The 13,725-nt window shown below is 41.6% G+C and overlaps 1 protein-coding gene across 1 annotated transcript; it reads left to right on the top strand.

Annotated features, from left to right (window-relative positions):
• The first annotated feature begins 5,115 nt into the window (after positions 1-5,115).
• LOC134911198 (C-C motif chemokine 24-like) lies at positions 5,116-12,516 on the top strand. The gene is made up of 4 exons (XM_063919515.1): positions 5,116-5,240; positions 7,263-7,374; positions 8,621-8,698; positions 11,079-12,516. Exons 1-4 carry the CDS (start codon positions 5,171-5,173, stop codon positions 11,119-11,121), a joined length of 303 nt encoding a protein of 100 aa, XP_063775585.1. The 5' UTR covers positions 5,116-5,170; the 3' UTR covers positions 11,122-12,516.
• The last annotated feature ends 1,209 nt before the right edge of the window (positions 12,517-13,725 follow it).

Here is a 13,725-nt window from a genome sequence, read left to right as displayed (position 1 = left end):
ATAAAATCAATTGGTCCTTCAAGTTTTAATAGAGATTTTCATATGATATAAATCGGCAATGCTTTACTTGTGTACTGAAAAATGTACTTTAATATAAATAAAACATAATAAATTGACATGTTATTCCCTCCTCAAATAAAAATGTATGTGCTACCTTAAGGGGGGTACTCACGGAGCGATATTCTAAGCAATCTGACTAGATTGCTTAGAATTTCAGCATTATCGCTATGTGTGTACCCCTACAGCGATAGCGATGCGCAGCGGCGGGAGAGATGTGTGCTGAGCGGTTCGCACAGCACACATCTCTCCTGCATCGGCCCGTCTATATGGGCCTTTACTTTAGTACAGAGTCCTTTTGTTGTCTGTACTAATATTCTAACTGAACTATTGGGAACTTATGATATCAGTGACAAATAAGACAGATGTGGCTCATGCCTCATTTATGTGATTAGTTTCTAGTAAATGTATAGGCTGCATTCACATGAATAAATATGGCATGGTGCAGTGAGCAAGAACCACAGAGGATTACTTACATGCTGGTGCCAGTGTGTTGATTCAGTTTCATGGCAATACATTGCAATTTTGGTGGTTAATTTGTATGTTAGAAGAAATTAGAACTCAGAAAAAAAAGAAGTGGAACTGAGATTACATTACAATATATAGTTAAAAATTAAGGACTATGGAGCCAGAAGAAGAGATTAGGCCTGAGGCCCCGATTTATGAAGCCTTGGAGAGTGATAAATAGCACGGTGATAAAGTACCAAGCAATCAGCTCCTATCTGAAGCATTGGAGAGTGATAAATAGCACGGTGATAAAGTACCAACCAATCCGCTCCTATCTTTCATGTCACAGGTTGTGTTTGAAAAATGACAGGAGCTGGTTGGCTGGTACTTTATCACCGTGGTATTTATCACTGTCCAAGGCTTGATAAATCTGGGCCTGAGTGCCATCTGCAGTTCAGCATAATTTAAACGCTGCTGCAGCATCACCTGACACGGGAGATGGCAAGTGCAGTATTTTGATCTGCACTTTCACCTGGACTCCTCTTCCTATGACATAGAAACAGAATTTGACAGCAGCCCTGATTTTGCAAGAAATTTTGTTCAGTCGTCTAAAAACATAGTAAGAGCTGGTGCTACTTTTTGTTAATTTTAACATGTTTCTTGACCCTGTAATGCAGGCATTCCCAACCATGGTCCTCAAGGCACACCAACAGTGCAGGTTTTAGTGATATCCAGGCTGCAGCACAGATGGTTAAATCAAAATAACTGAGCTACTAAGTCACCTGTGAAGAAGTCTGGATATCACTAAAACCTGCATTGTTAGTGTGCCTTGAGGACCGTGGTTGGGAATGCCTGCTGTAATGGATAGATCTAGGCATACTTCCCTTCACTCCCGTCAACCCAACAGTTCTCTGAGGGTTTTAAACCATACCTCCCAACATGACCCTCTCCAGGAGGGACACAATGCTCTGCATCTGGACTTATCCCTTTCTCTATGATTGCCGACACCTGTTTTGGACAGGTTAATGGATAAGAAAGGTGTTTCAGCACAGGTGATGGTAATCACAAATTAAGAGGGAAGTCCAGGAGCAGAGCATTGTGTCCCTCCTGGAGAGGGTCATGTTGGGAGGTATATTTTAAACCACTTCTTCCCAAGTATGAACTATTTGCTGTGTGGAGAACTAAACACCCTACGGTGAGAGCTTACTCCTTTTATTCATATATGCACAGTTCTTACCCTAGGATCGACCTAAGTGGACTCTAAGTGGACTCTGGGCCTAATTCAGCATGGGTTATAGATGTGTAAGAAATCACACACCTACAACCCTTTACTCTGACATGCGGGGGGGGGGGGACGCCTAGCACTTGGAATTGCTGTCTTTTATGGAACCCTTTTATTACATGTCAGGAAATGTTTACTAAAAATTAATTTAAAAAAAGAATTTACATCTAGTCCACCCTAAACACATCTACATGTACACATTTTGGTTAATTTTTGGTGGAAAGCCAACTAACCTACCAGTATATTTTTGGATTGTGGGAGGAAACCCACGCAGTTAGGGTTGTGGTGGGTAATCCATGAGCTCAGTGCTGTGAGGCAGTAATGCTAACCATTACACCATCCATGCTGCCTGTTTAATCAGTAGAGATGTGCGGCGGGCACTTTTTGTGTTTTGTGTTTTGGTTTGGGTTCTGGTTCCATGCTCGTGTTTTGGATCTAGATTGGTTTTGCCAAACCCACCCTTTTGTGTTTTGGTTTTGGTTCTAGATGATTTTTGAAAAAAAACATAAAAACAGCTAAAATCACATAATTTGGGGATAATTTTGATCCTACAGTATTATTAACCTCACTAATAATTTCCACTCATTTCCAGTCTATTCTGAACACCTCACACCTCACAATACTGTTTTTAGGCCAAAAGGTTGCACCGAGGTGGCTGGATGACTAAGCTAAGCGACACAACTGTGCGGTACAACTAGGAGTTGCAGACAGGATAGCATATTTAAAAAATAGGCCCCAAACAGCACATGATGCAAAGAAGAAAAAGAGGTGCAATTAGGTAGCTGGATGGCTAAGCTAAGCAACACAAGTGTGCGGCACAAACACCTGGCCCATCTAGGAGTGGCACTGCAATAGCAGACAGGATGGCCCTTAAAAAAAAAGGCCCCAAACAGCACATGATGCAAAGAAGAAAAAGAGGTGCAATGAGGTAGCTGTATGACTAAGCTAAGCAACACAAGTGTGCGGCACAAACAACATGGGACGTGCTGGAATTTGAACGCACAATATTGGTGGCACAGGAGAGCATACCCCTAAACCACACACACACACACACACACACACACAGCAAATCCTGTAAAATTAATTTGGATAATAATAACCCTTTTATTTGGAGCTATTATAATAATATGCAGCACAGGCGAGCGTACCCCTATACCACACAGGGCAAACCCTGTAAAAATTATTTGGATAATAATATAAGTAATGTATATAACCCTTTTGTTTGGAATAAATAATATACACCAGAGGACACTACCACTGGTCTGATGCAGGACAACACAGCCACACTGTAAGGGACTTATTATACAGCAGCACTGGACATATGGCAAAACAAGACACCACCACTGTGACTGGTCACTGGACTGACTGACGCATAGGACACTACCACTGGTCTGATGCAGGACAACACAGCAACACTGTAATGGACTTATTATACAGCAGCACTGACATATGGCAGCAAGAACACCACCACTGTGACTGTTCACTGGACTGATGCACAGGACACTACCACTGGTCTGAGGCAGGACAATGCAGCACCACTGTAAGGGACTTATTATACAGCAGCACTGGACATATGGCAGCAGAGGATACCACCACTGTGACTGGTCACTGGACTGACTGATACACAGGACACTACCACTGTACTGATGCAGCACAACACAGCACCACTGCAATGGACTGGACTTATACAGCAGCACTGGACATATGGCAGCAGAGGACACCACCACTGTGACTGGACTGATGCAGCACAAGACACTACCACTGGACGGATGCAGCACAAGACAGCACCACTGGAATGGACATATACAGCAGCACTGGACATATGGCAGCAGAGGACACAACCACTGTGACTGGACTGATGCAGCAGAAGACACTACCACTGAACTGATGCAGGACACTGAGGCCGGAGACACGTCCTCTCTCTACACTCTCCAATGCCGGAGTGAAAATGGCGGCGACACGCGGCTCCTTATATGGTATCCAAACCCCGCGAGAATCCGACAGCGGGATGATGACGTTTTGCCTCATTCTGGTTTCCGAGTCAGGTGGGAAAACCCGAGCCTGACTCGGATCCGGACTTGGGTAGTGAGGTCCGTTAGGGTTCCGTTCTCAGGGAACAGAACCCGCTCATCTCTATTAATCAGTATACAAACTCTGGAGGACAAACAGGATATCTCAGTCCACAATGCTCCTTGTGTTTTCTGGTCCGAAATAAGGGACGGAGCTGACCTGAGAATACTGAGCCCTTGTGGTCATCAACTATCAGCAGGCAGATGAACTTAAGTGTTACCCCCAGTTTTCCTGGAGGGCGAGGCCAGGTAGCTGCACGCTTACTTCCTGGCCTCTCAAGCTGTCAGGAACCGGCCATAAATTGAATAGATATAACTTCATTGCCGGGCTTACATTACAGGAGATATTCCATTTCCACATATTTATTTGCATATTTTTCTAACGGTCCCCCCCTCACACACACACACACACACACACACACACACACACACACACCCTCTCTCACACTTACAGTATATTGCATGGAGATAATACTTTTACTAGTGGCATATCTTAAGGGGGGCAGGAAGTATGGTGCACATAGGCCCTGAATCAAGGGTTACCTACAACTCTCACAATAAATAACTTTCTGCCAACACTGCCAAAATCACCTGGAAAGTGGAATAGGCACCATTTTCCCGGAGATATGTGAAAGACTGTAGAGAAGACATAGGGAAAATCGCAAAGGCACACTGCCAATATCTACTCGGACTTGCTCGAAAAGGGGGATCCTACAATAAGACTGCACATATTCTATCCCCTCTCTTAAAATGCCTATGCCCATTACCAATCATTCATTAGTACATCAAATTAGCTTATAAGCATCACGTGTGCATGTTGATAGCAATTATAAAGACTAATGCAATGTCCACATAGGTATTACTTATGTGCCTTGGTGGTAAGCTAACATAACAGGTTTATTCTTCCCAGTGCTATTTGGTGATGGTACTCAGATTATGCAAGAAGAAATCAATGAAATCCAGAAATAAATAAAGTAGGAGTCTGCAGATTTATCCAGAACAGATAATTACTACACATCTTCTATCAGAGTGTAACCTGCGGTCACAGTATCGGCACCTATATATTCATAGAAAATAAGCACTGATTCTAGGAAAGTGCAATATCATACACAATGATGCGTCACCCAGCATCCACCTGCCTGTGCTGATGCAGCAAGCGTTACATGGAAATGAGAAATCATTTCCTTTGCCTTTCGAAGTTCCTCATTTTGGAGCTTTAAAAGAAGACAACTTAATGAGGGCATCACACTGCACAGCTGACTTGCCTGCAAGAGAGGAGGACCCGGACCAAGAAGACCAAAGGCAAATCAAAAACATGTGCTCACTGAAGACAATGCTGTGCCTGGCACTCCTCATTGCATCCGCTGTTACCACAGTGTCAGCTGGTAAGTGGGGGTTCACAGGGTCACACTGCATAAAGCATAACGCCGTGCAGGAAGAATAAGGGTATATATTTAATTTGCTGGCTGTCGGGATCTCGGAAGGTAGGATACCAACGCTGGAATCCCGAGAGCTGGCAATGCCATCAGCCGGAATAACGGCACAACAGGACTATTCCCACTCGTGGGAGTCCACGACACCCATAGAGTGGGAATAGAAGCCATGGCGAGCACAGTGAGCCACCGAGCCCACAGCGTGGCGAGGACAGCTAGCCTGCAAGGTGACTCTTTGCGCTCGCCCTGCTGCCGACATACTGGTGGCTGGGATGTCGCTGTTGGTATACTGATGGCCGGCATTTCCGGTCGCCGGTACATCATACTGAACTCAGGATAAGGGACCACTGAGGAGACACTAGACTGCTCTACTAGAACAAGAATCTAACAACAACGACTCAAAATACACTACAATGGGGGTAATTCTGAGTTGATCGCAGCAGGAACTTTGTTAGCAGTTGGGCAAAACCATGTGCACTGCAGGGGAGGCAGATATAACATGTGCACAGGGCCGTAACTGGGGGGGGGGGGGGCCCTAAGGGGGCATGATGCGCCCCGGGTGCAGGATTTGAGGGGGCGCCAAGGAGTTACAGCGGAGCAAGTTTTTTTGTTTTGTTTACCGGCAGTGCTGTGCTGCTCCAGTGAGAGAGCAGACAGCTCCCGTGGCAATGTCTCTGTCCAACCTGTCTGCCCACAGCGGGCACCGACGCTGTGCGGGTTAGCTCCAGTTCCTGGGATCTCTACTATGCCGGCTTTAGGGGGTGTAGTGCAGTGTATAGGGGAGTGTAGTGCATTGATGAAGTGTTATGATATAGTGCACTGTATGGGGACACAGAGGAGCATGTAGTTGAACACACTGGCGGGGCAAGTGACACACAGGGCATTTGAGGCACATAAGGAGGTATTGTCCAATAGTATTCCCTTTTTAAAAAATTTCTGATAATCTGATTATTTAAGTCTGTCAGGGTTTTTGTTTTCTTTTGTTGGGGGGGGGGGGCGCAAAAATTACTACTTTGCCCCGGGTGGCGTAAATCCTAGTTTCGCCCTGATGTGCAGAGAGAGTTAGATTTGGATGTGGTGTGTTCAATCTGCAATCTAAATTGCAGTGTAAAAATAAAGCAGCCAGTATTTACCCTGCACAGAAACTAAATAACCCACCCAAATTTAACTCTCTCTGCACATGTTATATCTGCCCCCCCTGCAGTGCACATGGTTTTGCCCAACTACTAACAAAGTTCCTGCTGTGATCAACTCAGAACTACCCCCAATGTACAGTACTTCTTTCTCTAACCTGCAAACTTCTCCCCATTCTATCCCACTTTATCTAGTGCCACTCACTAGTGTCAAGTATTCCTCGTTATATTTACAGTCACAGTCATTGTTCAGTAACTGTAATATTATTCTTGCAAATTGCTGCAGTCAAAATAATATAAAAACTTTAATTTTAATTGACTAATTCTGTTGTAGAGAAATATAATATTGATGACATATAAGAACCATTTGGTGCCTGTATGCCACGTATGTTTCAGTTGCTTTGATTTATTTATTTTTTTCAGTGAGGTTTAAGCATCAGCTACTCTTTAGCTAAAATATCAATCTCTCATATTATAGTTCAGTTCTAACATCACAAATGTAAATTTGTCATGTCTACTCAACAGATTGAGGTCAATCCTATCAGTCGCGAAGGGGGCAAGTTGTTGTTGCAACGGCATAGAGACACCAGCACTGGTCCCCCTCATATAGTCCCCCTCACAGCCTGATCTTGACCCAGACTCATGGATTTTAGAACGCAGACCTATGAGGCTGTGAACAAAATTCCATCAGTTTGGAGGTACTGTAAGTGGAGCACGCAGCTGCACTTATTCACGCCGTAAGGAAATTTGCAGCTAATAGGATTGACTCCATTGTTTTGTCTTTGTAGAAAGGTCTATTCTAGTTCTCTAAAATATATCTCTGTGTGGTCATTATTTTCAGACACGGGCAAGTTCAGCAGCTGCTGTACCCGGGTCTCCTCTGCCAAACCTAAGATTCACCTCGAAAATTTTCTCCTCCAAAAGGCAGATCCTCCATGTGTGGAAGCTGTGATGTGAGTATCGGAGTTAGAAGAAAACTGATATACAATCAATATATAAAGATTTAATTATCTCTATACTGTATCTTAATATTGCATCTTGTAAAATAACCAAAGTAAGCTTTTAACTGAGTAGTAGTAAAAGTTGCTGCCTTTCTACAGTATAAGCTATGTTGCACTTGTCACTAATATGACATTTTTACTAATTAGATGCTATGGATATAATAAACAAGTCAACATAATGGGACATTTCTTATTTATGTTTTGTTTAAAAAAAATGTTTTCATACTAGCATATACATCATAATTACACTCCACGCACACTGCAAATGAAAAAGGAATTAGAAATCATGTATGTCATTTTGTGGTGTTGCTATGGGATTGGTAGGTAATACCAGCGGTCAGGGATGTGACAGTCACAAGACCGCAGCGGCATCCCGACACCAGACAGAGTCAATATTTTAACCCTAACCCTCACCCTCTGGGGGTGGTGAATATGGCTAACCCTTCCTGGGGTGGGGGCAACCATTAATCCTCAGGGGGTGTTGGCTTTGGCTAACCCCCCCTAGTGCGTTACCCCTCCCCCCCCCCCCCCCCCCCCCACCGAGGTTCTAACCCCAAATCTTATGGCTGTTGTGTTCTGGTCTCCAGAGTGGCGCCAGTCCCATGCTTTTGCTGTTTTTGAAGGGTAAAGAGTGTAACTACCAGAGGTGCCGTAGGCACCGCAGCTATGAAGCCCACTGCAATGGGAGGGGGGCTATCTTCATTTTCTGTCCATGTATCTCTGTGAATTGTTTTGCTGGTGGGCGGTACATAGGTGGGGCCCTTATAAATATTGCTATGGGGCCCATAAATAACAAGTTACACTCCTTATGTTGGGCTAAACGTTTGACCCCAGCATGAAAGTTTGGGCAAGTCATGCAGTATATAGCTAGACATGGTATATGCAGGCTCATGCAGAGTTAGAAAATAAAAAAGGAGCAATAAAGGAGTACATTTGCACCTTGGCAAAACCATGTTGGCAGTGGTGTGTCCTTTCTAATGTTCTGTGTCAGACCAAAGCTGCCCAGTATCTGTTCGCTACATGCAACAGCAATCAGTAGTTCCCCAATATGCAAAAAAGAAATAATGAAATGCATTTGCTCCCCTTGATTTGCTACTAAGTCTGCATAATCCCCATTGTGTACATTTCTATTGTCCATATGTGTCATTGCTTATATGGTATATAAATAGTATTCTCTAACAATGTGTGTTCCATTCAGGTTTATCACAAAGGAAGGAAAGATTCTTTGCTCCAGACCTAATTTGCCCTGGGTTAAGCAGAGGATGATGGAGATCAGGTAGGTGTAACTGCTCTAACTATGGGACTAACCACAGTTGTACTACAGCCTCGTGGAACTGGTGCGTTCAATACGTAATGTAACATGAAACAGAATAAAGATACCTTGTGGATTAGAGAAGATGTATATTTCACCTCCCTGTTCATTAACCATAGTTTTACCACACTCTGGGGCTGATGTATTAAGCCTGGAGAAGTGATAAAGCAGTGATAAGTGGAAAGTGATAAGGCACCAGCCAATCAGCTCCTTACTGTCCTTTTTCAAGCTTGTAATGATTGGCTGGTGCATTATCACCTTCCGCTTATCACTGCTTTATCCCTTCTCCAGGCTAAATACATCTGCCCTTCAGTACCATGCTCCACATTCTGTTTTATGGCTGTATATAAATCCATGTGAGGTTATGGGGTCACATTTTATTACTTAGTAAGAGCAATGCAAATCCCATGGGAGCAGCCTGTTTCAGCAAACTAGTAACTCATAGGCTGAGAAGTACTGTATCAAGCCTTGGTGAGAGATAAGGTGGAGAGAGATAAAGTACCGACCAAACAGCTTCTATTATAATAGTAATAATAATAATAATCCTTTTATTTATATAGCACTTTTCTTCAGAAGGACTCAAAGTCGCTTTACAGACATCAAAAAGCATGACACATTGTACATAGGATTTAGAATTACAGCAAGTAGAAATCCACACATAAATAAGTAAAAACAAACTTTCATTTGTCAAGCATAGCCTGTAACATGGCAGTTAGGACCTTACTGGTTAATACTTTATCTTTCTCCAAAGGCTGATACATTTTCCCCATTGTCTTTCCAAGCACACCATATTCTAATCTTAAGCATTTAGAGTCATATGCTTTATTCACACATTAGTGTATATGTATGCTAATCTACACAGATAAGAGTAGTTTATTTGTATTATTATTTATTTTTATTTTGCTTGGCAAATTTAAAATTGGAATATCAGCAATAGCTTCTGACCCCATACTGCCCCACTCGATTACTGCGATCTGTAGATGAAGGACTTTTAGCAGTACCTAGAATCTACCGTAATTCATCTGGGGGTTGAGCTTTTAGTCATGCGGCTCCGACTCTATGGAACTCACTTCCCCGCACAGTGCGAGAGGCCCCAACTATAGAATTCTTCAAAAACAGACTCAAGACTTTCCTGTTTACGCAAACATTTCCATAATGTCTCCACGCTCTCTGTATTTTATGAAAAGTTTTCCTGTACAATATTATGTTCATGCTGTTAAGCGCCTTGAGTTCTATTGGTAAAAGAGCACTATATAAATAAAATTATTATTATTATTATTATTATTATTATTATTATCAGTTACACAGAACAGTGCCCCTACTGGCCACATCAAGTAATTGTAGATTACACACTAAACTTTACAAGCAATTGCTTTAAAATAAATAATCTCACAGATTTTGGAGTGCAATTGTTTCATTCATTAAATTGAACGCTCCTAAACATGGACAGTTTCTAGGCAAGTAATATTTTAGTTAATGGTCTTTTAAGAGTAAAGGTTTCCCTTCTCGGATTGTGGACACCTCCTTCTCCACAAGAGTATCCTCACACCTGGAACTTTTCTTACAGGGAGATTTATTAAATCTTGGACTGCGATAAAGTGGAGAGAGATAAAGTACTGTACTACCAATCAGCTCCTAACAGTAACTTTCCAAACACAGCCTGTACTGTAAAATGACAGGAGCTGATTGGTTGGTGGCTTATCACCTCCACTTCAGCTCTCTCCAAGCTTTGATAAATCTCACCTTAAATTATCTAAAGAATCCAATATTCCCAGTAATGCAGATAATGTCGCAGTGACGTAGAATATGCAGATGGGCCCAACCACATCATTTACATAATTCCATTTTAAAGTTCCAGTGAAAATAGTTGACCTCAGTAGAGCCCCCATTTGTAGTGGTGTTGGAAGGACTATATGGTGGGGGCTTCTGTGCTCACGCACCAATGATAGATTATTTATGATCTCAGACCCTTCACTGTTGAGGACTGCAAACTATTAGGGGCTCTTCAGCACCAAAAGCATGTAAGAGGTAAATTTACTAAGACAGGAGTTCTATTTAAGATGGTATGTTGCCCATAGCAACCAATAAGCTTCTACTTCTCATTTATCTAGCACCTTCTAGAAGATATTACCTGGAATTTGATTAGTTGCTATGGGCAAAATCCCATTTTAAATAGAACTCCCATTTTAGATAATTTATCCCCAAGTGTCCCACACAGATATATACTCAAAAAAGGGTAAATGTCCATATATAGACACCAGGGAAGTATATTGACCTGTTGGCTGAAAGGGAGCTATTTATCTATCCATGCTATCAATAATAACATGTACTTTTTCTTTTTAAGGTTAAGGAAAGAAGCACTACAAAATAATACTGCTACAGAATAAAGCAGAAATGATGGAATACAAGCAATTCAGCAGCCATGTCACATAAAACTTCATCCAGGATCATCTGTGGAGAAAGACGTTTATAAGACTTGTATCTACAATGCAACCATAATGTAATTTATAAATATTTAATTTGGTGGCCGTTTGCCATCCAGTTAATTTATTCTGTAAGAATTTTTGTTAACAGACCTAGAAAAGAAAAAGTATTTTGTATTTATTATGAATAATCAGTGTTAGCTGGGGTTGTGGTTTATAAATAACTGTGCACTAATGTAATCTCACATGAAAGATTTAAATGCCATTGTGTAAACATTACAGTTTTTGAATTATAGGATTTGTTTGTAAAACATTAATATTCTGTTATAGTTGTACTTTTAATTTACTTTGTATAATTTTCAGATCCAGAAACCTTAGCAGTAATCTAACATACCAGCCAATATTTATATAGACAAAAAAGCAATATCCTAATAGGTCATGACCACTCTGGAGCCCAAAAATCATTACTGTGCTGTCGAAAATGGGATAATTGAGTTATTAGTTATTTATTAATGCAGTTTGGGGATGCAAATGGCTAACACTGAGGGATTGATCTTTTGGGGTCAGAGATGGGATGTTATGCAAAAAGCTCCGGCTTACTCTGAGCATGTTCGTTTACTGCTGAACTCTATGGATTGTTCACAATTACATTTAACACCGTGATGCTCCAACTTTCCCCACTTATTTCCCAATATTACATTATAGATGTAATAAAACACTGTTAAGTTTTAATTATGCCTACATTATTGCATTTGGAAAATAAATTAGACAAGCAGAGCATATCGAACATGTAATGAGGCACACAAAATATTACAATTGGATATCTGATTGGCTTTGTCTGTTAGCAGACATTGTGCTATGTCTCCTATGTAATTTAGGGGGACATTTACTAAGCAGTGATAAGAGCGGAGAAGTGAGCCAGTGGATAAGTGGCCCCATCAACCAATCAGCAGCTTTGTATAATTTTATAGTATGCAAATTATAGATGTTACTTCAGTGCTGATTGGTTGCCATGGGCAACTTCTCCACTGGCTCACTTCTCCGCTATTATCACTGCTTAGTAAATGTCCCCCTTAGTAACATGTAAACTGCTTACCAATGACTAGGTGGATGCAAGTGCTGTATACAGATTATGTGCAAATGTGTATTACTGACGGTGTCCATATGAATTTAGATTTCCTGCCATGTATTTATTAAACACATCCCATCTTCTCTGATGACTGAAACATAACATGAATTATTTATTAATAATTTAATAGAGACTTAATTATGTTTGGGAAATTGTGAATGTTTCAATATTCTTTTACAGAATGGAACCATAACTTATGTCCATATATGACAGGGCTCAATAAAATATTTATTACTGAATTTCTCTCTGTGCTTCCTATTCTTGTGCTTTGTATTATTAGCACATAATACTTGGGCAAAAAGTATACTTTGTTTCATAATAGTGCATATGCAGATTCATTACAACCATAGAAACCTCACCTGGCTTCATCACAGACGGACACACTTGATTCACAAACTCCAAAAGGGATGAGGGTTATGGAACATGGGTGTTACTTAGGTGGGGAGTGGGTGTGGTAGTTTGGAATAGTATGTGCCTGCACAATCAGCGGCTGGGTTAGGATTGTACATTGATGGTTCTACATCATTGGTCGATGATTTCTGACCATCGGCAGAAAACCATTGACGCTGGTATCATAGATGTTTTTCTACCGTGAACGCACAGATACAAAACAGCGCATGCCATCTGCATCTGCATGCCATCTGCCACTGGACCTCCTGATGGCATTTTCTGACATTAGTAGTATCCTATCCATGGCAAAACTAGCCACCATCATCATCAAACCATCAACTGCTGTTAAACATCAATGGTCGATGGCCATCCATAGGTTGGGTTTCTTTTGAGTGAACGGTGGGAGGTATGATGTAATGTTGTGTCCCAAGACGCAACTTTGTTTCCATACTTTTTCATATAACAACTATACTTTAAAGAAATAAAACACTCTATAGCCTTAGGTTCTGTATTAATGTGCTTTTATTGTAAACCTATAGTTAAAAGGAATCAAGCCTTGGAAAGAGATAAAGTGAAGCAGTTGTCTAAATCAACCAAGCAGCTTTTAACTGTCACTTCAGATACTGTGCTAGATAAATGACAGTTAAAAGCAAATTGTCTGTATCAGGCAACTTCCCTTTGGTCTCTTTCCAATACTTGATACATCTCCCCCTGCGAGAGAGGAAAGGTTTTTAAGGGAGGAGAAAAGTGTCATAATCTCAGGACAGGGGATCAGGGTAAGTGTGTCCGAGAAGAGACAAGAAGGCACTAGGACACACAGGAGAGTGCCCCAAGGAAGAGGGAACGTGAGTAAAGAAGAGATGTCAGGGTAGAGGGAGAAGGATGTGAGGTGACAGGTTGTCATTGAAGTAAAACTAATGTAATACCAATTACTCTATCTCTGGCCTCAGACACAAAACATAGGGGCCCTCACAAATGAATTGACATCAAAATGGGGACGAGTGGCCATGTGACCCAACAGTCATCCCATCACACCCCTCCTAGACTGC

This window comes from Pseudophryne corroboree, chromosome 4 (genome assembly GCF_028390025.1).
Source record: "Pseudophryne corroboree isolate aPseCor3 chromosome 4, aPseCor3.hap2, whole genome shotgun sequence".
Taxonomy (NCBI): Eukaryota; Metazoa; Chordata; class Amphibia; order Anura; family Myobatrachidae; genus Pseudophryne; species Pseudophryne corroboree.
Note: the sequence above shows the minus strand (reverse complement) of the source record. Positions and strands in the feature narration are given on the sequence as shown.

Excerpts from the sequence above, each read along its gene's own strand:
- LOC134911198 (XM_063919515.1), top strand. The coding sequence starts at position 5,171 with ATGTGCTCACTGAAGACAATGCTGTGCCTGGCACTCCTCATTGCATCC. Across the intron at positions 7,375-8,620 it reads CCATGTGTGGAAGCTGTGAT|GTTTATCACAAAGGAAGGAA; the intron begins GTGAGTATCGGA and ends TGTTCCATTCAG. Across the intron at positions 8,699-11,078 it reads CAGAGGATGATGGAGATCAG|GTTAAGGAAAGAAGCACTAC; the intron begins GTAGGTGTAACT and ends TTTCTTTTTAAG.